This window comes from Temnothorax americanus, unplaced genomic scaffold (assembly GCF_048541705.1).
Source record: "Temnothorax americanus isolate GAGA-0224 unplaced genomic scaffold, ASM4854170v1 Scaffold2, whole genome shotgun sequence".
Taxonomy (NCBI): domain Eukaryota; kingdom Metazoa; phylum Arthropoda; class Insecta; order Hymenoptera; family Formicidae; genus Temnothorax; species Temnothorax americanus.
This window is the reverse complement of record NW_027509338.1, coordinates 6,857,195-6,884,506: the sequence shown is the minus strand read 5'-3', so window position 1 is coordinate 6,884,506 and position 27,312 is coordinate 6,857,195. Positions and strand designations below refer to the sequence as shown.

The window sequence follows — 27,312 nt, the reverse complement described above, 5'->3', positions numbered from 1 at the left end:
TTCCGTCGAGGAGGAGAGACAAGCGATACAATTTATCTATTTTGATTCTACCAGGACTGGATTCGAACCTGAGATCTTTGGTTTAGCAGACCAGTGCGCTGTCTGCTAGGCCACGCTTGCTCTCATTATTTTTATTGCACAGTCAAATAGTTGAATGCATGTCATTTGCAGGTCCGCAACAACCAAGGCCGTCCAGTACACAGAACGTATATCAGAGTTATGAGACGACACAGTCGCCGATAGCTTATGGGTCACCTGGACAACAAAGCGCGTCCTCATCAGTCTTAAGTAGGATTCAAAAGCCGGCTAATACATCTCCAACTCCGCAAACATGGGCGATTGGAAGACAGGTACTTGATTCTTCGTTTTTCAATAGATTCGAAAAATTACAAATATCTAAAACTTCTACTACATTTTCCAACAGCAACCTGTGACAGAGGGCTACCAATACAGTCAATTAAGTCCATCAAGGTCACCGAGCGGGCCGACGTACACTCAACTCAGTAGTGGCGCTAGAACTCCTGCTACACAGCAATATCATGCAGTCACAACAGTGCCTAATAATCCTGGTCAGTCTTTTGATGTTACTATGTTTGGGGATAGTGTAGTCGTGGATGATGGTGAGATGTGTAGATGGAATGCGTGTTATATATAAGTCCCCAAATGTACCATGCAATTCTCTGCGAGTCGCACTAAACAACCTCTCGCGAGAAAGTGCGTTTTCACTTGCGCGCGGTTGTTTAGTGTGGTGCCATGTAGGTAAGGGCACACATGGTCACCACACTATGTATTCCAGATATCATGCGAAATTGCAAATAATTAAATGTGCAAATATGGAAAACGGGCTAAGAACCAAGCGCGATAAATGATGTGCGAAAGTTTTATTAATTAATAATTAATAATAAAACTTTTGCGCATCATTTTTACCGCGCTTGATTATTAGTTAACCCGTTTTCTATATTCGTATATTTCCATTAAAGCCTATACTTCGAATTCGAAAATTAAATGTGCATTTGCCGTTAGGTATGTGGGGTTGGCAAAGTCAACAACATCAAACGCAGCAACCGGATGGACAGACCGGCCCTCAGGTGCCCGCACAAGCTCAACCACCACATCCTGGACAGGCCGGGCCCGGCACACAACCGCAAGAGCTGTCTGACATGCTGCAGATGCTGCAAGATCAAGGCGGGTCGTCCGGCTTCGAGGAACTGAACATGTTCAATACTAATTTCGAGTAGCAACGAGAAAGGCGGTATGCCTCTGAGAAGCAGCTTCTACTTTAGAGGAATTCTCTCTCCGGGGCTTTCCCCGGCTGTTCAGTATCACTTCGGGGATTTGATCTTGGGCATCCGTACCACGTCAACATCCGGCGGATTATTCACGGAGAAAAGAGAAACGCGATTTAACAATTTAGCACTGCATATATAGACTTTACGCAAAAAACGATCGCACTGGGATTAGGACAGCCTAGTCTACCGGATTATTTACATATTATACATACGTATTATAATGAGAGGTTTTTTATTCATTGTCATGGATATCAGAAGCTACCGGGTATGATCGTCGCGTTATGTGCTCTGGTTGTTTAAGATAATTATCTGAATTGATGAGCATGGTTTCGCTGCGAAAATACCATTAAAAGGCGACTGTATCTTCATGACGATTATTGACTAGTGCTCGAAATGAATTATAATGCGCATGCACAGATGGGCTATCTACATTTGGCATAAAGCTATTAAATATTAAATGAAATTTTACATGTGAAATTAAATGCGCAACCGACGAAGATACTAGTAACTGATAAATGCTTTCAATGATTTATATACAGTTGTATTTAATGAGTCTGGAATTAAATTTTAAATTTTTAATTTTAAAAATTAATTCCAATGAGTAGATTTATCAAATCTACTCATGGCGGTGAAAGCTATTTATAAAGTTGATTGATTAGTGAATGGCCTATAGATGAATATTCATGGCCTTATTACAGGTATTCTAAACATATTTAAGCATCTGTGCTTATTATACAAATCAAGTGACATAATTTTAATTTTCATGAGAATTTTAAGATATCATGCGATTCGACAAATACTTAACGGAGAAAAAGAAAAATGAAAATAACACAGAAGTGTACTCTAAACAATAAGAAAAAGTATTTTTAAAAAACTTCTCAATCAAAAATCTATACACAAATCACGGTAATTTTAATACCAGCTTATCGTTAGATTTGTAAGGTTAGCTTAATTATTTTAATTTAGATCTTTGTAATTATAAACAGTGCAATCATAAACGAAGACGCGATAAGAAATCGTTCGAGACATTGACAATGTACAAAAATTGCGTAATCCACCTTTGCTTCTCTGTGCAAGACACCGTTTTTAGATATTCTTAAAGAAAAAAATATAGATAATGTTACACATACGAATAATTGCATTTATAAGTAACCACGTGTGACTTTGCGCGTTTGTACGTGTTTTAGCAAATTTTGACAAGCACATTGAAACGAAATTGCAGCATATCATGATGAATTGGGAACATTTTTCACTAATACATATATGAACTATACATATACGCATGATTTTTTTTTTAATCATCCTAGATCGTGACGAGAAGAGTACCATCACTTTTTGACAATAATTAATATATTGGGCCTGGTGCAGGCGTCAATATTTATATGCGAGTGTTAAGTATGAATTCGTCTCTATCAAAGGAAAAGATTACTTCACAAATCCCTTATCCACTGTTATATATTCCTTTGCACAATATCCACCCACGTATTATAGCTCCACGAGAAATCGCGATTCATATGATTTAAAGAGCGAAGGGTGTTAGAAATGCATACGTATATCATGCAATAAAAGTATAAAAAAATATCTTTTTTAGTGTACATATGTATCTTACATTACGCAGAGTGTAAGGGACTTACATCGCTGTAAGTTAATTCTCGCTAGTTGCGTTCCTTGCGATTATAATCAATGATGGCACAAAAAGAGGCAACAAGATATAATAACCAAACAGCATGAAATCTTCAAAGTGCATGATGAAAAATATAACCAAATTTTTCATTTTAATTTTATTTAAACAAATTTAAAAATGTAAACTACATAATTTACAATTTTAACTTAACAGCCGAAGCAGCGCTAATATTTTTCTTTGACAAATTGTCTTTTTTAATTTTTATTTTACTTTTTGCTTGATCTTGCAATTGCGTGAAAAATGCAGTAGAGGACTTCGCGACTTTGTGCGTTGTTTCGTTTAACTTTGTAACATTTTTATCCTTCGTCAATTTTTTAAGCAACGCAGTCTTTTCTTTCTTATCTTTATACTTTTTAGCAATTCCTGGTTGTAATGCTTTGAGTTTCTCCTTCTTTTCTATTGCCTGTTGTTTAGCACCCTGCCTCGACTTCTTTCGCCTTCTCTCGCGCTTCATATCGGTTTTCGTCCGTTCTGATTTACCGATAAGATTGCCGCGTGGTTTGGCTGAAAATAGGAATTATAAATAAAATTTTAAAAATGCTGTATCGTAAACCAACGATAACCATATTAAATATAATACGATAAATACTTTTAATTTCCTCAGGTGCTAATAGAGTAGCATCAGTGGTCGCGACAGGTGCCACCTCTTCCATGTTAACTGCAGGTATATTGCTAATGATTTTAATTTCTGGTTTAGCCTGAAATAAAAATCACATATATTATAAACGTTAGGAACCATTAGGAGTACCTCAAAATGTAAACATTTTGTAATGAGAGTAGAAAATTATTTATACAAACTGCAAGGATAGTCTCTAACTCAAGGAAACTTAGAAACATTTATCTCAGAACGATTACTTTCGATTGTAAATACTAACTATAAGTTATTACTAACTATAAGTTTGATTAATTTTTAACGTAAATCATGACAAATCTTACCATCTTGGGAGTGTAATGATAATTGGATAACGCGTCTAATTTAGAGACCAGAGAACGCATCATTTGTCGAATTTCATTATGCAATTGTGGCATTTCCTCTTTCTTCTCATTGTTCTCTGGATCTAACGCTTGCTTTTGCCTCAGATATTCCTTTTCGTAAATTTGCGATAAGCTTTCCTTGCTCTTTTCTTGATCTAGTATCAACTTTTTCTTATATTCCAACGGTGTCTCGACTGGCTTGAACTTCTTCTCGACGTCGTCCCAAGCCTTATCCTTAATCCGCTGCTTGATTATATCTTCCAGCTTCATAGTAGTTTCCTCGGTGATCACAGGAGCCGGCCTTGTATTTATATCAACCATCACAAACTCCTCCAGCAAGGAATTCTGCGGTCGATTTGGACCACTTACCTCGCCCTTCAATTGCCATGGCTTCTCACTGACTGCTTCCTCTTCCAATTCTTTAATTCTCATTTGCAGCCTTTCTTGACGAGACTCTAAAGTGGATTTCGGCTCTATGTTTTCCATCTTTTCTTCTTTATCCTTCTTATTATGATTCACTTTATTCTCCAAGCTATCTGTCTCATCTGAGTCATTAGTAAGATTAAATCTCACTTTTCTGACTGTTCGATCCTCTTCGTCCTCTTCGTCAAGATCCATCTCTTCATCCTCTAATTCTTCCTCTTCAGAATCATTAATACTGTGATCTGAATTTTTACTTTCATAAGCCTGTTCATTCTCACTTTCGGGAGTATCGAAGAAATCTGCATACTTCACGTATTTCTTTTCAGCGTTATCTCCATCTTCTTCCTCGGAATCATCGTTAAATAAATCTACTGATTCGTCGTCAGATTCAGTATTTTCCTTTCCTTGTTTCTCTTTTCTCTCTTCTTTAGTTAAATATTCATCGAGATCTTGTAACTTGAAGAATTTGTCATCTACAATGGAGGACTTTTTATGTTTTCTCTTTTTTGAATTGCTTTTAGTTCCTACATCCTCGTCTTCTGAGTCTTTCTCCTCGGACATGCCTTCATCCTCTTGATCTAAATTATCATTTTCAATCTGTATAGATTCAGGCTTTTTAGAGCTCACCGGAACCACCAATTTCTTACTTTCAGATAAAATTGTTGGGATTTTATTTAAGAAGTGTGCTATCTCGCCTTCATTTTGCAGTTCCAATTGCTGCCAAATTTGCTCCTCATCGAAGCCTTCTGTGACTAATTCTGGCAATGCATTCGTATTTCTATAAAATTTATCCTCTTTACAGGATAGCTCCTTGGCAAAATCATAAACATTCTTTGTAACGGCTTTGTAAAAGCTTACATCGATTTTATTTTCTCCACTGAAATTGAGAAAAAGATTATGCTCTCAAAACAGATTTTTGCTCAATTTTTTATGTTTACGTGCAAACTTTCATTTTGTATTTAATGTGCAAATTTTTGTAGCATTGTACTTCTCATTATTACATTTTCCTCTTTTTTACGGTAATAAAAATTATTTTTCTCATTTCGGAGCATCGTAGGTTAACGACTAAATGACATCAAATTTCGTAAAGTTTTACTAACCTTTTTATTTGTTCTGGCGAGCGAATACCATCAAAAGTAGATAAAATATTAGCAAGAATCTCGATGTTGGCCATTTTCCATTATATTAACGACGAATTAATTAAATAATAATTTCATAAACGATGAAAAATCAAATCCATGTGACCAGATACGTGCGTTCCAACCATAAAAACATGACGAATCATGAACTGTGGGCACAAACGTAGAATGGATATGCACGTAATTTCGAACGCCACAATTGCTTAAACTATGTTTTCGATAGATGCACAACCATTGATAAATCTTATGATCCCCAAGTAGATCCAATGGGTTTTTGAATGATTGGAAGATTACTTTATTCGATATTAAAAAGAAACGTCTGGATGCAATATTAGTTTTATAACATATCCTAATGTTTTGTAAAAGTGTATATGTACATTTAAGACAATATATAACATATTTCTATGAAATTTTATTCATATATTTATCGTGCCTAATATGCTTATTTAAATTATTTTTTTATTTTTAGTCTGACAATGTTGCCTAAAAAAAAGTACATAGTAAATATACATATTATAAATTTTATAAACAATACAACAAATTAAAAATGTCCAATGTCCAATAAGAATACTTGTTATCTAGGGATAAGAAATATTTCTAGCTAAGGTCCCTAAAACATACTTTTTTATTGGACACAGACTGCGGTCCATTTAATGCTTTAAAGCGTTCTTTGTCTTCTTCTTTCTTCATTGAAAGAAAGGAGAAGAATGCTTCGAAGTAGTGTTGTGGACCGTAGCCACAAAGAGTTTATATATGCATGGAGATGCTTTTTCTCTATCTCTCTGTATTATACGTAGAGAGAATAGAGAAAGAGAAAGAGATATTTTCTATCTCCTTGTTTCTGTACGAAGCGCATCTCGAGAATAGAGGCATCCAGAAGTACGACCGCTCACCGAGCCGCCAAGTAGCAATTGAATGTGATTGGTTCTTACCTTTGGATCCAACCAATCACACTTAATTACTACTAGCGGCTCAAAGCGGTCGTGCTTCTGGATGCACCCAATAACGTAAATATCGCCGACAATTGTGTACATATGCTTAATCGCGTCAGGTAGTTCACTCTAAAAAGATAGTACTTGTAAATTGTGTGATGTACGTTACAAGAAAGAGAATAATATCTCTTTTAGACTTGTAAGGCTGAGTGTTCACTGAGTGCGTCACGCGTCGCGTCATTCATCGCACAACCAATCAAAACATCTTATTTTATTACATTATTTGTGACGGGATGTTTAGATTGGTTAACGACAGACGACGCGACGCGTGACGCGTGACGCTGTCAGTGGAAACTCAGCCCAAGGGCCCGAACACACACTTCTGCACAACGCATAATACGTAAGCATAAGAAAACTGATTGGTCTTATTTCCATTTGCTTACGTATTAGGCTGAGTTTCCACTGAGCGCGTCACGCGTCGCGTCGTCCAAGTTGAACCAATCAAAACATCCCATTTCGATCCCGTCACAAGAATGTAATGAAATGGGATGTTTTGATTGGTTAACTTGTGACGACGCGACGCGTGACGCGCTCAGTGGAAACTCAGCCTTATGCGTTATGCAGAAGTGTGTGCTCCCCGCTTAAGTACTTAATAATTGGACATCCCCACGTTCAAAAGACCTCCAAATATTGACTAAATTCTGTATAAAACTGTAAAAAAAAATTTATTATTAATATTCAATGAGATCATAAAATCCGAATCCATCTTCATTCTTCATACTTTATGATTCAGTAGCGTTTTTATAAATTCTGGTACCCTTTTGTCATTATTGAAAATATTCTATTTTTTTTTCCTTTGCCATGTTATTTTTAATAATATCTGCTATATAAGTAGTTTCCAAAATGTTTTTCGCTAAACTAATATTTTATTATAGTTTAATATTGCAGGCCTAAATGTAAATGTATAAAGATTTTGATAGACCCATATGTTATTGGAGTGTGATAAAATTTAAAGATTTAAAACTGTGTTTTCTTAAAAATGTGTTTGCCAAATTGTAAATTTCATTTGTTCGAGATATAAATTGTATTTGACATAAGTATATAATCGCGACAATAATTAGTTTGAACGTTAAATTACAATTGCGCGTGCTACTTATTTCTTCCAAATTAAAATCTTATACAAAAATGTGTGGAAAGAAAACTGGCCCAAAATGCGCGATAAACAAAAGCCCAAGGACCCTGTAGCGTATCCAGAAGCAGATACGACGAAACGTGTTTGCCACGTGGAGTGGGGAAACTCGTTCGCCACTCGGCGCGGCTGGTGAGGAGAGGAAGAGGAGGGAAACTTGTTCGTCGAGCGGCAGAGTGGGGGAACCCGTTTTTTTCGATGGGGAGGGGAAACGCGTCTGGCGTGGCGGAGGGGGAAAGAACGTCGAGGGCGAGCGAAGTAAAGGGAAGGGTTGTGCCGGGTGCCGGGCTGCGGCGCACGAAGCGGCTCGAAGCGAACGAAGAGAGCCATCAGGTCCGTGGCCGCGCTGAGGCATTGACGCAGCACGCCGGTTCACGCGGAAAGAGAGAACGCGAACTCTCGACAACGGACGCAGAAGCGAGGCGTGCACGCACGCGCCGGTGACCGTGTGCGCTGTGCGCTCTGCCTCTTCTCGGGGTACAGTTCGAATTTCGAAAAACAAACAGAAAGAGGAAAAACTTCCGCGGCGAACTGTGCGCGAGTGTATACGATAACGAGAGAAAGAAAGAGAGAGAGAGAAAGAAATTTCGGAGTGTACATTTGGTTTATTTTTCTGGTGGATTTTTCTGGTGATTCTCACACGGTGCGCCACGGTGGTTCCACGATACCGATCGAAGAGAGTCGCCGCTCCGGTTTTCGGATAACTCGCACACGCGCGTCAACGGAGGAAGGTGTGTATTTACCGCATGTGTAGCCGCGTGTATAGCCGACGGAACTGTACCACGCCGACGACGATCGCGGGCCGGTTATCAGCTATCGTCTCAGCTCGCGTATTCATACCCCGGCCGATCGATCGTTCTCCAGGTCACAAGCTAAACTCGCTCTCGTCCGCGCGGACGAAGTGCGCCCGTGGAATCCAAAATTGCGAAATCGGCGAACGCGGGCGACCGGAACGAGTTTCGACCGCGAGAGCCGGTAGCTGTATACGAGCAGCCGCTATACCTTTGCTTCTACCTGCCGAGAAAAATCATGATGGATCCGCGGGATCGTATCTATAATCGAAATCCAATTAGGAAACCGGTTTGACGAAATGTCACGTGATTCTGTTTATCACTCCGGAACACATGCCGACTTGTAGGAAAAGCGAATATAATTAATTGTAAGACGAAGGCGTGCTCGGTAATTTCTAAAGCAACTGATGAGGGGTATTTAGGTCGCGACACTTGGCGATAGCGGGCTATCGCCGATTAGCCGTTAATTGATTGCGACGTGTTGTTTATTGCATATAGAAAACTTAAACTTTGTTCCCGATCGATATTGGTATTGCGACAGTGACTGCTTTTCAATTGTAGTGTAAGTCAAATTTTTTAAAATATTTTCTCGTATGCATAGATGGAATTTATATATTGTACCGATTGCATCTATGCACGCGAGAAAATATTTTTAAAAATTTGACTTACATCGCTGTGGTTTTTACCCCTCCGTATATACATATACATGTATATATGTATATATATATATATATAATCTCTACTTGCAAAATTTTAATAAATATAAACAAACTTAAGAAGACATTGATTATGAACTGAATTAATAATTCGTTATTTAGTATCTGAAGTATCTATTATATTATTCAATTATCTTTCAAAAGAGAATAAAATTTTTGTATATCCAAAAATATGTAATTATAAATATATCTGTTGTTTAAAAGATCATATCGCCGTTGGCACGAATTGCTCGAATCGAGCAAAAATCATTTGCAAACATTTTTCGGTGATATAATTGGCTGAAGCATAAAATGATCGTCCACGGCGATTTTCCGTGACAAATGTTGCGGTGATGTTAACGGAATGATCATCGGGACAATCCGTCGTGATCTGAACAGCCACGTAACGTGACGTTTAACAATTTTCTGCGCCCAATTGATCGATTTGATACCTATAGACGTCTCGCTTATTTCACGTTCGAATCAGCGCGTAGAACGTAACGTTTCAATATTCCACGAAATATTCTGGAATTCAATTCGAGAATTTCTTAAGTACGTATATACTGGGAACTACCTCTTTCCTACGGCCATAGAATTTCCTCGAAGCGTATTCTATATAAATCGCCTTTGACATAATAACCTTCCGATACCTTGCGAAATTTCATTTGATTTCTAAAGAGCGTATGCAAGAACACGAGTTTCCTTTTTATTTAGTCACGTTCACATATTTTTCTGCACTTGAAACGTATTCTGTCGTTACGGACCGTGAACATATAAATTACAACGGTGTTGTAGAAATATTTTAATAAATCCTTCGTTGCATTAGCCTAAAAAAAAAAAAATTGTACCGCGTGACTCGCAGTTCGAAATTATTCAGTTCATATAGTTATTCATAATTGTGCAAATATTCTTCTTTTCGCGCGTTAAAATTAATTGTAGATTGCAGTTATAACAGGGAGCGATGCTATCTTATGACTTAGAGATAAAAACAAAAACGTACCTTGTTACTTATTACATTGAGTTACAGAACGGTTTGACGTTTCTTTTTCAGTCCACACGTCACGTTAGACAGACACGACATGCTTTTAAACTGCTCGTACTTTTCAATTATCGAGGAAATTGATCGCAGGTAAATAAAGAATAAAATATCCGGTGAACATTTCTGGAAAAGGAAGAATATTTGTCGCCTCGGCTAGACGATATCTCTCACAGGCGCGACGAACCGGGACACGGTGTGGAATCTAGAAAAAAAAATATACCGGTCCGCGAGTTTTCCTTTTCCTCGCCTCGAACGAGTTCTCTCGGCGGGCGATTATAACGGGTGCGGATCTCGGCTTAGGTGTACGTGAAATTAGAGCGGTACTTCGATCCTTCCACAAACGGTATTCGCGTCAGTATCAACCTCCGGTGCACGTTCCACGAGAAACAATGAGTGATGCAATCGCGAATCGCAGATACTCCGCCAGGAGGAGAAAGAGAGGGCATCGTCGTGTAACGAAACCGCGCACCTGCGTAACAAGTGATTCATAGGTTCTTAGAAAGAGGAAAGGAGTGAAGGGGAAGAGAGAGAGAGAGAGAGAGAGAGAGAGAGAGAGAGAGAGAGAGAGAGAGAGAGAGACAGTTAATGAACTATTGTATCCTCTCGACTCTTCCGAGTAAAGATCGGGCGTAGTATTGGCAATAATTTTTTGCCAAGGAGAACTGTCAGATATATTGAGTCTGATTACAGAGGAATGTTAAAAAACGATTTGTCTTGCTGCTTGTGTGCGATGAGATAAGATTAGTTAGCCAAATTTACAGAAGCAATCTGTCACGCGATGTAATAGAGTATATATATATATATATATATATATATATATATATATATATATATACACATATATATCTGTGACTTGAAAACAAATTGAGAGAACGTATCGTAATATTTGAGAGTTCAAGTCACGACATCGGACTCGCGACTTCAGGCTTGTACTTGAAACGTGGGCTTGAAATTCGAGACTTTAAAACTCGCAGGCTAAAATTTTAGAAAAACCGAGGGTCGAGACTTGAGCGAGAATAAAGAGTCACGAGGGTTGAAAGTTGAAGATTAAAACCTGGTAGCTATAAGTTAGATGTCAGAATATCGAGATCGACAGTTAAGAAACGAGAGTTGAAAGTCGAGACTCGAGAGCTGTGTGTGAGTACCACGCGTGCGTTCACGGGTGGGATTTGTAGTTAGATTGCATTTAAACGTTGCTAGACGGTTCTAACAGATCCCTCCGGGGTGCTTCTCCGCGCTTTATAATAAAATACGGTATTATATACCGTAACTCTCTCTCTCTCAATGGATCTTTTTTCGCCAGTCGACGCGGCGCGGCGTCTCCGCGCGCGCGCGATGCTGTAACTCCGTGAGAGGCGGAAGCTGTGTGTGCGTGCGGTAGCGTGCGTACTACCGCGAGCCGGAGAGTAGTACGCACAACACGTGTGTGTGCATACGCTCGCGCGCGCGTAACCGCATGCCTGTGTTCTATGAAGTTGCTGGACCGCTCTAGGAGCCTGTACTCGCGCGTCTCCCCCTCCCGCCGGGATCCGGAGTCGAACCCGGAGGGATCCTTGAGACCTATACGGGGGCCCCGAGACGGCGGCGGTCGACTCGGGTCGGGTTACGCGGTCTTCAAGGCCCATACGATCGACCCGACCACCGCCTTCCGTCAATCGACGATTGGCGCGGGGTCCCCGCACGACGGAAAAAAAAACCTCGTGAACCGCGGCCTGTCTCGAATATTTTCCAAGGAGAAATTTTGCGGCAATGCGCTCGAATAGTCAACCGGCTTTCCGACGCAACGCTTTCGCGCGTGCAATAGCTCAGGGTGCGTCCTATAGTTGCAAATTACGCTTTGGATTACTTTGGTCATTGAATTTTGCGTCGCTGACCCATAAAATTAGACGTTTGATTTTATGGGTTACGACGACCATTATGTTTATGTTCCAAGTTTTTATGTACACGTACCGGTTGGTAACATATGTAAACGCAAATTTCAATATTTGCAGTTACGCGATTTTCAGATACTCTACAATTAGATCTCTTTTCTTTTTTAAACCGAATTATATTCTCTTCTCGTGCTCACTTTCACATTCCGCGCATATCGAGGATAGTGGCTGTAGTGCCATTCCTGTAAGTTTGCACGCTTAGCTAGAAGTAAAATTGTTGATAAACATACCGAGAGAGACAGGTATCAACGGTATTAGTTTTCTTATGTCAGATTCCAGACGCCAGAAAGGTCAAGCCAAGCTATCGAGACTACTTTCAACGCGCGCGTTGCAAACTATCGAGTTATCACTGCTGTTCCTGTACTCTTTCCATCTTGTTGAAATCTTTATATTATGTAACAACGTGTCGCGCGCGCGATCACCGACAATTCCGCGTTCGAATTTTAATTCGGGCGGAATTAAAATTCTGCCTCACTCTATTTTGTTACGAAAGTGTTATAAGGAATGGCAATATTTGCATCTAACGTCTCGTATAGGTATTCCCTGTTAGTAACGACAATAACTCGTTGCCAGCAAACACGGAAGATTGAACCAACGGTTTAATTACGGCACTACCAACGGCGCGATTAATTGATCAACGGTGCGGATCAAGTTCATCGACATACAGCTATGATTACATAATGGAATAATTCCGGATAGTCCGCGACCGTTCACCATGACTCGTGATCGAAGGGATACTTACCTGACGGCGCGCGACACAGAATTCCGAGGGATTCGAAAGCGACCGTAGTTCCATTAGACGTGCCGCACATTCCAAGAGGCACGATAAACTCGCGACCTCGCGAAACGACCATCGATCTCATCGAAACCCGCGCGAGGTTTCCAGGCATCGCCGGGAATTCAAGCGGCTCGTCGATTTTCACAATCGCTCTCGCGCGCGATTAGGCAACCCAGGTGTTGCTTGCACATTCGAGGCCTCGAGGATTTTATTCCCCCCGCGTTGGAAAGCGATATCCTCGGCGATATCCAAAGAAAAACGTTCAGGCTCGACATTGGGAATTTTATGCAGCCATATGCATGAATTCAACGGTGCTCGTACAATTAATTGTATTATGCAGCGCGAAGACGCGATCTAACGATCTGACGATCGATTTTGATTGTTTCAAGTACAACGGCGCACAATTAAGAACGGTTACTACTTTCCAATTAATTTCCCATGCGCGTTAATTAATACGGCTTCCTACCGCGAACGAGAACACGTGAACTAAGAAACTTGGCGTATAATTTACGAGCGCTCACATGTGGCAGGTATTTAATAATAAATTATATACACGCGAATGCTTTCACCTCTTTGGCAAGCCAAGTGGCAAGCCGTGGTCGCGAGACGCGTTGTCGAAAAGGAAAAGAATCTGTTTCACGTAACGTGTTTGCTTCTCGATACGTTATCATTCGCGGATTAAGTGAATTTATGACAAATTATCGCCGACTTGTCGGTGCCGTTTTGTATATCGGTAAGTCGCGTTTGCACCAGCTCTGCGCCACACGAAAAGAGATAACGTGCAGCTACATTTATGGATCGCGATATAGTAAAGACTCTATCATAAAGACAGGTAATTTGCGGTAACATTACGAACATCAATGCAGAATTTCTTTCCAAGGCATGATCGTCGAGTTTAATTTATTTCGAAATTAAAATTCCAAGGATACTCTTTGAGTATGCTATTACTGCGCCGCGACTCGCGAGAAACGATCCATCGTCGAAAAGAAATATTTCACTTTCGCATAAACAAATATGAAACGGTAATAAGGTAAAAAGATTGGCATCAAAATCAAAATAATAATGTCGTCGAGCTGTTTAACGAACCAGTTACATAAATTTCCGGTCGAAATCGGAACCGGAAGAATAATGCCCCACAGATCCCGGCAGATCGTCCACGATAGCGCCCTATCAGGCTAATTAGCGACAGACCCTTTTTCGACGTGACCCTCTTCGCGCACGGCGACGGAATACGGTATGAAGCAGCGAGACACGGCGCTTTATTTGGCTCACGCGACGAGCAGGTTGAAGCCGTTCGCCGGCACGATGGTGAATGTAAAATCGCCAGAGACACATGCAGGAATGTAGATTTTTCTTGTCGGCTTTCTATCCGTCCGTGACATCAAGCCGGGGGATCGTTATTCGATGCATTGTAAACTGTCCGTCACATATGGACGCAATGAAGAAGAGAGAAGGAGATACTAGAGGATAAATAGCGAGAATTATTATGCACTCGACAACATGTTGCGATCGGCACATTCTTTACGCAATCGATATACAATGGATATCCGACGTATGGGTCTCTGTACGCATAGACAGCAGAATTGGTAGAATATATGTTTCTTTGCGTTTGATCACAAAAACTCGCTGCTCCATCGGCAACGGAATTTTTTGCACGCTACCAACTCATGGCGTGACGATGAAAGCGCATGTGGTTCCCGTCTGGCGTCTCGCCATCATAATTAGTATCATACGAAATCGTTCGTAATTACAATAAGATACCAATCGTCGGAATGCCATCTCTTTAGATCCTTTAACGAATTTAATTTTTTATTTTCAGTAATTAAACGCTAGATGAGATGTCTCTGTTAGAGACTTGTGGAAATATATTTGTTATAAAATATCAACATTTTAAAGTAAAAAAAAACCCCGAGCACGCATATTTCTATTGCGTTTGATTTACACGAAGTGTATGTCGTAAAAGCTATGCTCACCGGTGCGATAAATGACCTTAAAAGATGTAACGAGGGGAGGGAGGAAGGAAATAAATTTTACGGCGATGAATAACGTGAGAGAAAACAGTGCGACTGCGGAAGGAGAGAATAACCCACATTCCCGCCGCATATTTAGCGCTAAATGGGGCCATCTGAAAAACGCATTCAATGCTAACGCGGGATGGGAATCGGCGCCTTGCCGGCCGGGGCGACGGATCCAGAATAGCTCGCAGAATAGGCAGGAACAGGTGGTTGATACGTGCGATTCTAGGCATAATTAACGATGCCACGTCGATGACAGATCGATGAACGGTGACAAACACCTCGGCACATTTCGCGCGCCGCAATAAAATAGCGAATAAATGCGGCGACACGGTTGAGCGCGGCTGGATCGCTCGGTTTGCTAATGCATAATTCAGACATATTATATCGATGCGCAATAACTTAACGATAACGGTCGCCGTCGATCGCGATAGGCGCAAACCAGAAGTATAAAACAACGTATAGGCCAAGAAAATGACGCTTAATAAAAGCTTCGCATGAGCAAAAACGTGTTAGCATTATAAATAGCACAGAATATTTCGCTCCTGTTTTATTCCTTCAATTCGATATTATCTCGACAAAAATATCGAGGTTTTTATTATTTTTCGAGTAATTAGCGTTTGAAAGGGTTCACCTTCTGGCAGACCAAGCCTCGGAAAACAAATTGCAAAATTGTATTCCTTACAATTAATTAATTTAGAAAGTGGACTTTATTTCAATCTGCAACTTAGATATACGAAAATATACAAATGTGAAAATTGGACAGTCGCATCATGTAATAGCTAATGTACAAAATTACCTTTTTTAAAAAAAAGGTAAAGAAAGGCGCCAAGTACACGCATAGTAGTGTATATGTTGTTACCTCGAAAAAAAAAAACAGTGGTAGTATTATACCTTAAAAAAATCTAAGTAACAAGTGGTAGACGAAATCTTTGTATCTTGAAAAATCTCGAAAAAACCTAAACAGTGGTATCTTCACCTAAAAAAAAAACAAAGTAGTAGTATTATACCTCGAAAAAACCTAAGTAACAAGTGGTGGACGTAAGCTTTGTATCTCCAAAAATCTCATCACAAAATTACGTTACCTTATCAAAAAATGAGTCGCGCTTCAAGTGATCTATTATTACAATTACAAAAAAGAAATGATATCTCTTTTTAAATTACAGCGCCAATTACAGAGAACATACACTGAGAAAAAAAATTTGTCAATCCCAAGAAATATCTAGTCCGATACGTTCAACTAAACATTTTAGTTAGTTAACTAAACATTAGTTGAATTAATTAATTCTTGATTAAAGAAACGAAATAAATTGTTGAAACAACTAATATTTAGTTAACTAACTAAAATGTTTAGTTGAACGTATCAAACTAAATATTTCTTGGGATTAACAATTTTTTTTCTCAGTATATTTTTCGAGATACAAAGATTACGTCTGCCACTTGTTACTTAGGTTTTTTCGAGGTATAATATTACTACTGCTTTTCTTCGATTAGAATAAAAAATTGAATCATGAAGAATTACACAGAGGTAACAGTACAAAATACAAATATTTTATTAAAATATTTAAACCCAACAAGGGAATACAAGGTATTTAAATACAAAGTTTATATATGTATTTTAAAAGATTTAATCGCATCGCAAAGAATTACAGAGGTAACAGTACAAAAAATAAAAATATTTTATTAAAATACATAAATTTTTCTTGTCAAAAAACTTGGCGCTGCTAGACCTTAAAATTAGGTCAGCTTGGTGTGTGTGTGCGAGCGAGTGGGTGTGGGCGATGTGTGTGTGGGCGATGTGTGTGTGTGTGTGTGTGTGTGTGTGTGTGTGTGTGTGTGTGTGTGTGTGTGTGTGTGTGTGTGTGTGTGTGTGTGTGTGTGTGTGTGTGTGTGTGTGTGTGTGTGTGTGTGTGTGTGTGTGTGTGTGTGTGTGACGGTGAATAATGCGGCTTATTATTAAGTATAGGATAAGTTAGGATAAGTTTAGATTTTTAAAGCGATTAGAATTAAAAGTATAGAATAAGTATAGAATAAGTAATATTTACATTTGTAAAAGGTCTCTCTCTCTCTCTCTCTCTCTCTCTCTCTCTCTCTCTCTCTCTCTCTCTCTCTCTCTCTCTCTCTCTCTCTAGCAGCGCCAAGTTTTTTGACAAGAAAAATTTATGTATTTTAATAAAATATTTTTATTTTTTGTACTGTTACCTCTGTAATTCTTTGCGATGCGATTAAATCTTTTAAAATACATATATAAACTTTGTATTTAAATACCTTGTATTCCCTTGTTGGGTTTAAATATTTTAATAAAATATTTGTATTTTGTACTGTTACCTCTGTGTAATTCTTCATGATTCAATTTTTTATTCTAATCGAAGAAAAGCAGTAGTAATATTATACCTCGAAAAAACCTAAGTAACAAGTGGCAGACGTAATCTTTGTATCTCGAAAAATATACTGAGAAAAAAAATTGTTAATCCCAAGAAATATTTAGTTTGATACGTTCAACTAAACATTTTAGTTAGTTAACTAAATATTAGTTGTTTCAACAATTTATTTCGTTTCTTTAATCAAGAATTAATTAATTCAACTAATGTTTAGTTAACTAACTAAAATGTTTAGTTGAACGTATCGGACTAGATATTTCTTGGGATTGACAAATTTTTTTTCTCAGTGTATGTTCTCTGTAATTGGCGCTGTAATTTAAAAAGAGATATCATTTCTTTTTTGTAATTGTAATAATAGATCACTTGAAGCGCGACTCATTTTTTGATAAGGTAACGTAATTTTGTGATGAGATTTTTGGAGATACAAAGCTTACGTCCACCACTTGTTACTTAGGTTTTTTCGAGGTATAATACTACTACTTTGTTTTTTTTTTAGGTGAAGATACCACTGTTTAGGTTTTTTCGAGATTTTTCAAGATACAAAGATTTCGTCTACCACTTGTTACTTAGATTTTTTTAAGGTATAATACTACCACTGTTTTTTTTTTTCGAGGTAACAACATATACACTACTATGCGTGTACTTGGCGCCTTTCTTTACCTTTTTTTTAAAAAAGGTAATTTTGTACAGATATCACGCCTTTTTGTAGTATTACGCATTGTATAAACAGTATGTACAAGGTGTTATTTCGAGGTATAATACTACCACTTTGTTTTTTTCGAGGTAACAACATAATACATATGTACTACTATGCGTGTACTTGGCGCATTTTTTTACCTTTTTTTTGAAAAAGGTAATTTTGTACGGATATCACGCCTTTTTGTAGTGTTACGCATCTTAATCTTAACAAAAAAAATTACACCTTATAAAGAAATGTGTCTGAAGTTGTAAATATATATATATACACATTGCCGGACATTGCTTTTATGTATAATATGCATGTATATTACGTTGCTTGTATAAATTATTTCTTACCAACTTTTTCCAAAAATTATTTTTACGTCAGACATAATTTTAATTCATCCAATTTTTATTATGTCTAAACATAATTTTTGTCCAATTTTTATTATGTCTAGACATAATTTTAATTCAGCGATTTTTATTATGTCATGACATAATTTTAATTCTGCCGCTAAGGAAATTTTAAGTCGATTTTTATGAATCAAGCTTGAATTCAATGTTTAGGTGTCCCAGGTTGCCGATGACGAGGTCCACATAGCGCGCTCTATAGTTTTCGGTGTCCAGGTGTATTAATACCTTGAATTTGATGGCCACGTGTTCCAAGTTGCCGATGACGAGGTCCACATAGTGCGCTTCGTAGTTTTCGGTGTCTACATGTATTAATACCTCGAATTCGATATCTACGTGTCCTACATTGGGTGCGTTCAGCCGATACTTTGCTAGCCTAGCAATCGTGAGCAGTCGCTCGTTTTCGCTCGTTTCCTCTTTTTTGACTTACTGGATTAAAAAGAGAAGAAACGAGCACAAACGAGCAACTGCTCACGATTGCTAGGCTAGCGGAGTATCGGCTGAACGCACCCATTCAGATTTAAAGTTATTAATACACCTAGACACCAAAAACTATGAAGCGCATTATGTGGACCTCGTCATCAGCAACCTGGGACACCTAGACATCAATTTCAAGGTATTAATACACGTAGACACCAAAAACTACGGAGCGCACTATGTGGACCTCGTCATCGGCAACCTGGGACACCTAGACATCGAATTCAACGTACAATTACACCTGGACACCGAAAACTATGAAGCGCACTATCTGGATCTCGTCATCGGCAACCTGGGACACGTGAACATCAAATTCGAGGTATTATTACACCTAGACACCGAAAAATACGGAGCGCGATATCTGGACCTCGTCATCGGCAACCTGGGACACGTGGACACCGAAAACTACGGAGCGCACTATGTGGACCTTGTCATCGGCAACCTGGGATACCTAGACATCGAATTCAACGTACGATTACACCTGGACACCGAAAACTATGAAGCGCATTATCTGGATCCCGTCATCGGCAACCTGGGACTCGTGGACATCGAATTCAAGATATTAATACACGTAGACACCAAAAACTACGGAGCGCACTATGTGGACCTCGTCATCGGCAACCTGGGACACGTAGACATCGAATTCAACGTATTATTACACCTGGACACCGAAATCTATGAAGCGCATTATCTGGATCCCGTCATCGGCAACCTGAGACACGTGGACATCGAATTCAAGATATTAATACACGTAGACACCAAAAACTATGGAGCGCACTGTGTGGACCTCGTCATCGGCAACCTGGGACACGTAGACATCGCATTCAACGTATTATTACACCTGGACACCGAAAACTACGAAGCGCACTGTGTGGACCTCGTCATCGGCAACCTGGGACACGTGGACATCGAATTCAAGGTATTAATACACGTAGACACCGAAAACTACGGAGCGCACTATGTGGACCTCGTCATCGGCAACCTGGGACACGTAGACATCGCATTCAACATATTATTACACCTGGACACCGAAAACTACGAAGCGCACTGTGTGGACCTCGTCATCGGCAACCTGGGACACGTGGACATCGAATTCAACGTATTATTACACCTGGACACCGAAAACTATGAAGCGCACTGTGTGGACCTCGTCATCGGCAACCTGGGACACGTGGACATCGAATTCAAGGTATTAATACACGTAGACACCGAAAACTACGGAGCGCACTATGTGGACCTCGTCATCGGCAACCTGGGACACCTAGACATCGAATTCAACGTACGATTACACCTGGACACCGAAAACTACGAAGCGCACTGTGTGGACCTCGTCATCGGCAACCTGAGACACGTGGACATCGAATTCAAGATATTAATACACGTAGACACCAAAAACTACGGAGCGCACTGTGTGGACCTCGTCATCGGCAACCTGGGACACGTAGACATCGCATTCAACGTATTATTACACCTGGACACCGAAAACTATAAAGCGCACTATCTGGACCTTGTCATCGGCAACCTGGGATACATAGACATCAAATTCAAGCTTGATTCATAAGAATCGACTTAAAAATTCCCTAGCGGCACTTTCTGCCAAGCATAGAGAACCTACTTTTCCGTTGACTCAATATTTATTATATATATACCTAATTTTTACTTAAATAGAAATCTTCCTCCTGACCGATAAGTTTATCGACCTAATTTTGAAATACGCGCGCGATATCGAAACTGGCGATACCTGCGCCGCCAGCGTCGAAAAAGTGAAAGTGACGTTTCTCTGATGACGTCATAATGAATGCGAGCGGTTGACGTAGAAGAAAGTATCTTAAAAAAAATTTTTGACATTTGGACTTTGCGTCGCAATATCTCCGCTCGTAGGGCACGTAGCGGAATATTATAAGAGAAACCCCCCCCTAATTGGACCCCAAGCTATCGATCAAGCCTAATTAGAACTTGATCCGTTCACTCGTTATCGAGATCTCAACATCTCGTATACTCGCAACCCGTCGCGTCGCGTAAAAGAGTCACGGTGCGGTCTCGCTTCGCGTGTACTTGGCGCGAGACACTACCGTGTCTCTTGATAAAAAGAGAATCGTCTTCGATCGCATCGATCCGTCAGTTAAATGGAGTGACTTGTGCGGTCTGTGTATTTCGCATAAATTATTTATAAATTGATTCTAATGTAATTTATTATATCGCCAAAGCTCTTTTCCACGACTGATGCATCGCGCGGATATTGTGATTCATCTTCGATATCGAACGCCCCGAAGTATCGTGACCCTGATGTGAAATTGAAGCCGTCGCTCTGAAGCCAGAAATCATTACCGAACACGCGCGACGATGCAGAGAAGTTGCATACTCGTAACTGTATCATCCCGTGGAATTGTTCGCATGCACGTAAAGCTAACGGTCCCGTCCGGATGCATCTCTCATTCTCTCCCTTTCTCTCTCCCTTTCTCTCCCCGTTTCGGCCGCGGAATGCGCATTGGCGCGTGCAGCCTTATGCATTTCGTGCGGCGGAGATGTTCCGAGGGAATTAAGTCGACGGAGCGGAAACTTAAATCGATCGGATTCTTCACGCCAGGATCGCGGGAATGATTTTCTGCGAACGGTGAATCGTTGCACGAGGCACGATGCATAGACGAACGAACATATTAGGTAACGATGCATTTTAATGATTTCTTGATGAGTTTGAAATCAGTCTGTTCCAGTGAAAAAGTCGGGAGGTCATCATTCCTTATAAAAACACTGAGAAAAAAATCCAGGTCTAAATGATTGTTCGAAAATTAACAAACGGACAATTCGACACTTTCAATCGGAATAATTAAAAAGCCGATCAATTATCAATGATATCCGGCTATCATTGATTGGACATTATTCTAATCTTGATCGGCTTTTCATAATTTTGATTAAAAATATCGGATTATCCATTTGTTAAGGTAGTTCGATGATGAAACAACTTTTGCCAAAAGTGATAGGTTTTATTTTTTATATCGAAAAAAGGAACTCTCCCCTGAATCGATTAAGCCCAGAAAAAAAGATAATTCACCGTCCCGTTCTCGAGATATTTAATTTTAAAATTAGGTGATTTTAATGATTTTAACATTGGTCTAATAGGAAAAGAGGTTATTTTCCTATGAATAACACGAGTTTGCGAAAAATCTTTTGCCAAAAATGTCCGAACAATATATATCGATGCAGAAAGAAAACACTGTGAGGAAGCCATAACGTATACGTTTATTTTGAAAGCGGCGCTGAGGAAATTATGATGGATGCGTTACCGGGACAGGGCGCGTTTGTGTTTCTTACTTAATTAATTACGAAAGCCGCGGGTTGCCGACCTCCGGCTTAGAGGCGTTTATTACGTGCGTTGCAGCCCGTTCACATATCGTATACGTAAGGTATATAACGCGCGCGCGCGCGTTACGTGCACGGCTCCTCATCCGGCCAGAATCGTTTTTACACGACGACGATACGATCGTAGTATATACGCTCGTCACTTTCACTCCGGCCTAAGCACCCACGCATCGTATCGTTCGCAATAACGATGTTGTTAGCGGTTTTTCCGCATTTTCCTTCGTACATCGATATTACTCATGGAGATTAATCGCCGCGAAAGGAAGACCGCGATTATACACCCATGACCAACTGCGCGCCTTTTAACGACCGGAATTGTCAAGAAAAATTGCTTGCTTAAGATGCTCGCGGTATGGTAAACAACTTTTTGAATATGAATAAATTAAAATGAACAGTTGATGACACCCATATATCTTTACGTATTCCGCAATGTAACGCACTGCGTCACGCTAATTCGTGATTGGTCGTTATTCTATCACTGTCTATAAATAGCACTTCGCAATTCGGCGATATAACGTGGAAATGTCTACATTCCAGAAATTAATTTTTTCAACCATAACTTTTTCCAACGATCGAGAGAGAAAGAGAAGAAGAAAAAAAAGCAGTCGCGCGTCATAATATATATTGTATCTTATTTTAAAATTACCTTCAAGTATACGTATTTCACACGAGACAATAAAGAGATCACCAACTAATCTAATCGTCAATGAAGTTCTAATATCATTCGATACGGACAAAGCAGCATCATTAGGCTAATGAACGCCTTTAAATTAGAAACTATTCATAGATACTCGTGAGAAAATATATGCGCTCTTCGTTAGTCCAGATTTCTATTAAGAAAGTATTCCGTTAATTTCTATATGGCCTACTTCTTCGGACAGACGTGCAATTAAAGTTCAATGAAAATCAATGAAAAGCAGTGACGCTGCTACGTCGTGTCGCAGCAAACTCGCTTCAATCCTTTTGCGAGCTATTGATACAGCCGGCGAGACTTCTACTCGGCATGACTCTTTATTCATTGGATTTTAAGTTATCTGTTTACATTCGCGCGTTATATTCTATATTGTATTCATATCGCTGAACGGAATTTCAGCCTGATATGCAGCTGCGATTCTGCCCCATGATGCGTTTTACATGCACGATTCTAAAATGCGAAATGTCGGACATTGACAACAAATCGTATAAAAATGATTCAAAGTGGCAAAAATTGCCAGGAATGGAAAAAAAATGTGATCCGTTTCTTATCTAATATCATTAAATTAACAATTACAAGATTCTTCGTATCATTTTTTAATGTCTTAAAAATGACAATTTTTAAGAATCTAGCAAAAATTAGTCGGGAAGCTATTAACTTTGGTCATCAATTAGCTTAACTAGCGTATTAAGGAAATGTCTTACCGTAGCCGGTTAAGAAAAATTCAAGAAAGAAAGATTCTATTTATCACCTTTTATGAGATAATTTGTCAAAATTTACACATTAATTGTTTCATTACTAAATACCTCCACATTATACTATCAAAATATTGTTAAGCAAATCGCACAAGGAATGCGGACAAGCCTCTCCATATTTCATATACCATAAATACCTTAAGGTTATACTTTCCGTAACTTTACGAATTTCGCTCACGGACATACTTATTTCACGCGAAACATTAAATCCCCGCCCCGGGAAGAGGAAGGGAGGAGGGAGACAATAGGTCGGGTTAAATACAGCCTCGTCGAACAGGTATTAGATGGTGCGCGACGCGCATAATGGAGGAAGAGGGAAGACGAATGTGGCACGTGGGAGTATAAAGGCCATTAAGTCGAAATTTACAAAGGACACCCCGTGTGTCGACGCGCGTTCTCGTGTGTCTCGTGTGCAAGTGCTTGAGATACCGCGGCTAGATATCGCTGCATTGTGCTGTACGGCATTTTCGTGAAATAGCACCTTCCATTCACGTCGGCCGGCGAGCCTCGCCGACCCCCATCGTCAGTAACCTGTTTCCGTACTACGTATCGCGTAACAAAGGGTATATCAACGCATCGTCTCCTTCGTTCTTTCCTTTCGCGTTACTTTTTCCGCGAAGAGCTGAAAATATTCAGGGCAAACTACAAGACCTTAATTGTTAATTAATAAGAAAAAGACAAACCCATCGTATCGAGAGATATTTAAGTAATTGCTTTTCCTGCAATGGAAATTATTGTTAAAATATTTTCCCACTCCTTCAACTTAAACGATTTACTGCAGTATAATTTGCAGTAAGAAGTTTCTAACGAAAACACATGCAATCAAGACGTAGATACATAAATGTCCGTCTTATTAAGAAAAAAAAGAGATATGTTAATCAATTCTGTGCTCATTTCGCTCGTTACGCATCGCAGAAAGGTAATTGACCGGTTCAAACGCGCTTCTGATAGAAACACACAGGAACCTTAATAAATCCTGCCAATACTTCGTTACTTAATACGTTTCGTGCAAGCTCGGGTTCTTAACGCCTGTGCGGGAAACGTTACCAGTGATTCATTCACACGCCGTAATATAGGTCGCGTCTAGGAAGAAGTCGTTCGCCGCCGCAGTAATTATATAGTTAATCGTCGTCGTAAATTCAAGTCGTTCGAATATAACATAACGTTATGTCCCCTTAACGTTGTATCTCGCGTGCTTACGAAACGCGTCGCATGCATCTATGCGTATCTGCATTTACAAATTAGAAAAAAAAAAGAAGAAGTTTTGCACCCGTAGTTGTCGTAATATCGCTACTTTTAGAATTTCTAATGAATCATTATTTCAAGCAAAGTTGCCACACTCGGCAATTAAACAAGAACGGAAAAGACGTTGGTGCGCTTTTACGGAATCAAAACTCCGTAACAGCAAACGTGAGCTCACGAAGAATTTATTATTTCTTGAATATGTCAATTATAATACATAATATCGGATTAGTCAGATGGTTAATTAATTTCCTTGCCAAATTGATCCGTGGATAAAGATTCTATCCGCAATATTAGATCTCATTACTTGACCATGAATTTAATCCAAAGCCGACAGTCGCAAAACATAAGGAAGATTATACATTCCATCTTTACACGGCGACCTTTTTCTCGTATTCAACAACTTTTGCCGGTTTCCGTGCAGGAAACGTCGTCGCAAAAGTGCACGATTCGTGCCGTGCCGTAAGAACTTGTTCCGCGTGTAATCTGCGTGTCCGGGCGAGGGGGGGGGGGGGTGTGTGTATTAAGCGATTACATTACCGCATCGTGAAATTAACAAGTTATTAACGCGATGCCGACCAGTCCGCCGACCGGTCAGTGGTGTTTACGCGAAAAAGGAAATCGCTGCTTGCCGCATTTATGCACATGTTCGATGCATAAATTCTGCCGCGTCGACTCCGAAGTCGCGCCAAACGTAAAATTTCTAATGATATGGCTTTTAGTCTTAAATGATATATCTATACATATTTACAATAATAAATATAGCTATTATAAAATGCAATATTTTTTTCCGTAATTAAACATTTTACAAAGTTGTCCCGAAAGTAGTATTTTTATTTGTATTCTCATTACAACCTGTGTATATGATGCATGCACATTCGTTTAAAATGTAATTACGAACTTCAAAAGGTCTTTAAGTTCTGAATACTAATTTCTAAAAGCACAATCTTGGGATTTAACGTTTATTATTACCGACTCGATATAAAAATCAAATAATTTTAGCTTATGTAATCTATTTAATTCACGTCTGTATTTCGTAAAATGGAATGAAATAGGATCGATATGAACATAGGGCGACGGGTCTTTGAAACAATTATCTCTCCTCCTTTTTACTGATTACTGGTAATAAGTATTTCCTGCATCCAACAGCGGCTGCTTTGTCTCCGTCGCATCTCTGTGCGCGCAGAATGTGGAGATTACGGGGCCGCGGCAATAAACGAGTCGTTGTGCAAATGTTACGGCAATTACGCGGAGATTGCCGCGATTTTCTATTGAGGTATGATACGCGATAATAGATATTGCAAAGTAGGACAGAACTTCTTGCAAAAGTATAAAGCAAGAAGTGCAAAAAAAAAAAAAGATTTCACCATTACGCTTCTGAAGTCTTACGGGCTTCAAGTAAAATATCTTCTTAAATATCATTCGGTTATCAGTACGTACTTAAAAGATTCCGACATTTTGTATTTTTTATTCAACTTGACATTATAACCGTTTTAAAGACTCGGAATTAATGCTGATGGACTTCAAAATGTAAACAAAAAGTTAATCCGCAGTTGCACGCAACATGATAATACGATAAGATATATCAGAAGTAGCAATGAGGTAATAAAGGTAATATAAACAGATAACATGGCAATGAAAAGTAATAATATTTTTCATTTTTTACGCGCACTTATTTTTTCATATATTTAAGTCTTCGTCGCAATATATAAGTTGTAGCGCGTTCTTTTTAGTTTCGCCAACTGCTTGAGAAGCAGTTCACGACCCGTTCGCGACCCGTTCGTAATGGGGGACGTCAGCGCGTGCTTGTTTACCGGATATTCAAACCGTTTCTTAATTAGGCGGAATAAAGTAGACTTATTGGGGTCAATTCCAGCCGCGAATTTCACCGGCGGTTCAGATTGACAAGTGGAAGATCGTTTCGACCTTGTACGGGCGTTACTCCCGCACCTTAATGAACGTTGAACAGCAATTAGACGATTTTGACGAGAAACAAAAATCATCGTTCAAAAGATCGATCGCATCGATGTGCAATTATATTATGCGCGGCACTCGATCGTTAATAAAAGCCCATCAATCTGTATGCTATAACCCTTTCGAGATTAATTAGGACATTATGACGAGATGAGAACATGTTCGTCAGCATTATTATATTAATGTAAAAATTTAATTGGAATTTGTTGCAATAAAGAGTACAAAATCGTGGTATAATGTATTAATATGTTATATGTTTAATTATTGATAATCTATCTGAGGCAGAGCTTAATGTGATTATAATTTTTTATATTAATTTGAATAAATTTTTATCTGCAATTGCGTTTAACTGTTAGCTAACTTAACATAATTTTTATTTTATATTATTTCACGCGTATTTTATTTTTATGCTATCTGTACAAGTATATTTTTGTATTGTTATTTTGTGTATTATTACTTT

The 27,312-nt window shown here is 39.2% G+C and overlaps 3 protein-coding genes across 8 annotated transcripts in view; 2 read left to right on the top strand and 1 right to left on the bottom strand.

Annotated features, from left to right (window-relative positions):
• Positions 1-2,568, top strand: part of Tgo (Aryl hydrocarbon receptor nuclear translocator homolog tgo) — a 35,819-nt gene extending 33,251 nt beyond the window's left edge. For all 6 annotated transcript variants that reach the window (XM_077405794.1, XM_077405788.1, XM_077405791.1 and 3 more), the window contains 3 exons: positions 172-350; positions 425-569; positions 1,024-2,568. In XM_077405794.1, the coding sequence (XP_077261920.1) occupies positions 172-350; positions 425-569; positions 1,024-1,238 (539 nt within the window). In that variant the 3' untranslated portion in view covers positions 1,239-2,568. The remainder of the gene's footprint in view (positions 1-171; positions 351-424; positions 570-1,023) is intronic.
• A 454-nt stretch (positions 2,569-3,022) lies between these two features.
• On the bottom strand, positions 3,023-5,667 carry LOC143897273 (U3 small nucleolar ribonucleoprotein MPP10). The gene is made up of 4 exons (XM_077405795.1): positions 5,472-5,667; positions 3,910-5,248; positions 3,563-3,671; positions 3,023-3,477 (listed from the first exon to the last, which is right to left on the bottom strand). Exons 1-4 carry the CDS (start codon positions 5,543-5,545, stop codon positions 3,107-3,109), a joined length of 1,893 nt encoding a protein of 630 aa, XP_077261921.1. The 5' UTR covers positions 5,546-5,667; the 3' UTR covers positions 3,023-3,106.
• Positions 5,668-7,992: 2,325 nt separating this feature from the next.
• The window catches only part of Kst (spectrin beta chain, non-erythrocytic 5 kst), a 65,443-nt gene continuing 46,123 nt past the window's right edge, over positions 7,993-27,312 (top strand). Inside the window, exon 1 of the mRNA XM_077405717.1 lies at positions 7,993-8,362. The gene's annotated coding sequence lies outside the window, so the exon portion shown is untranslated. The remainder of the gene's footprint in view (positions 8,363-27,312) is intronic.

What these genes read in the sequence shown, in the direction of transcription:
- LOC143897273 (XM_077405795.1), bottom strand. Translation starts at nt 5,545, where the DNA reads ATGGCCAACATCGAGATTCTTGCTAATATTTTATCTACTTTTGATGGT. An exon ending in TCGCCAGAACAAATAAAAAG is followed by an intron (nt 5,249 to 5,471) that starts GTTAGTAAAACT and finishes TCTCAATTTCAG; the next exon opens with TGGAGAAAATAAAATCGATG. An exon ending in AGCACCTGAGGAAATTAAAA is followed by an intron (nt 3,478 to 3,562) that starts GTATTTATCGTA and finishes TCCTATTTTCAG; the next exon opens with CCAAACCACGCGGCAATCTT.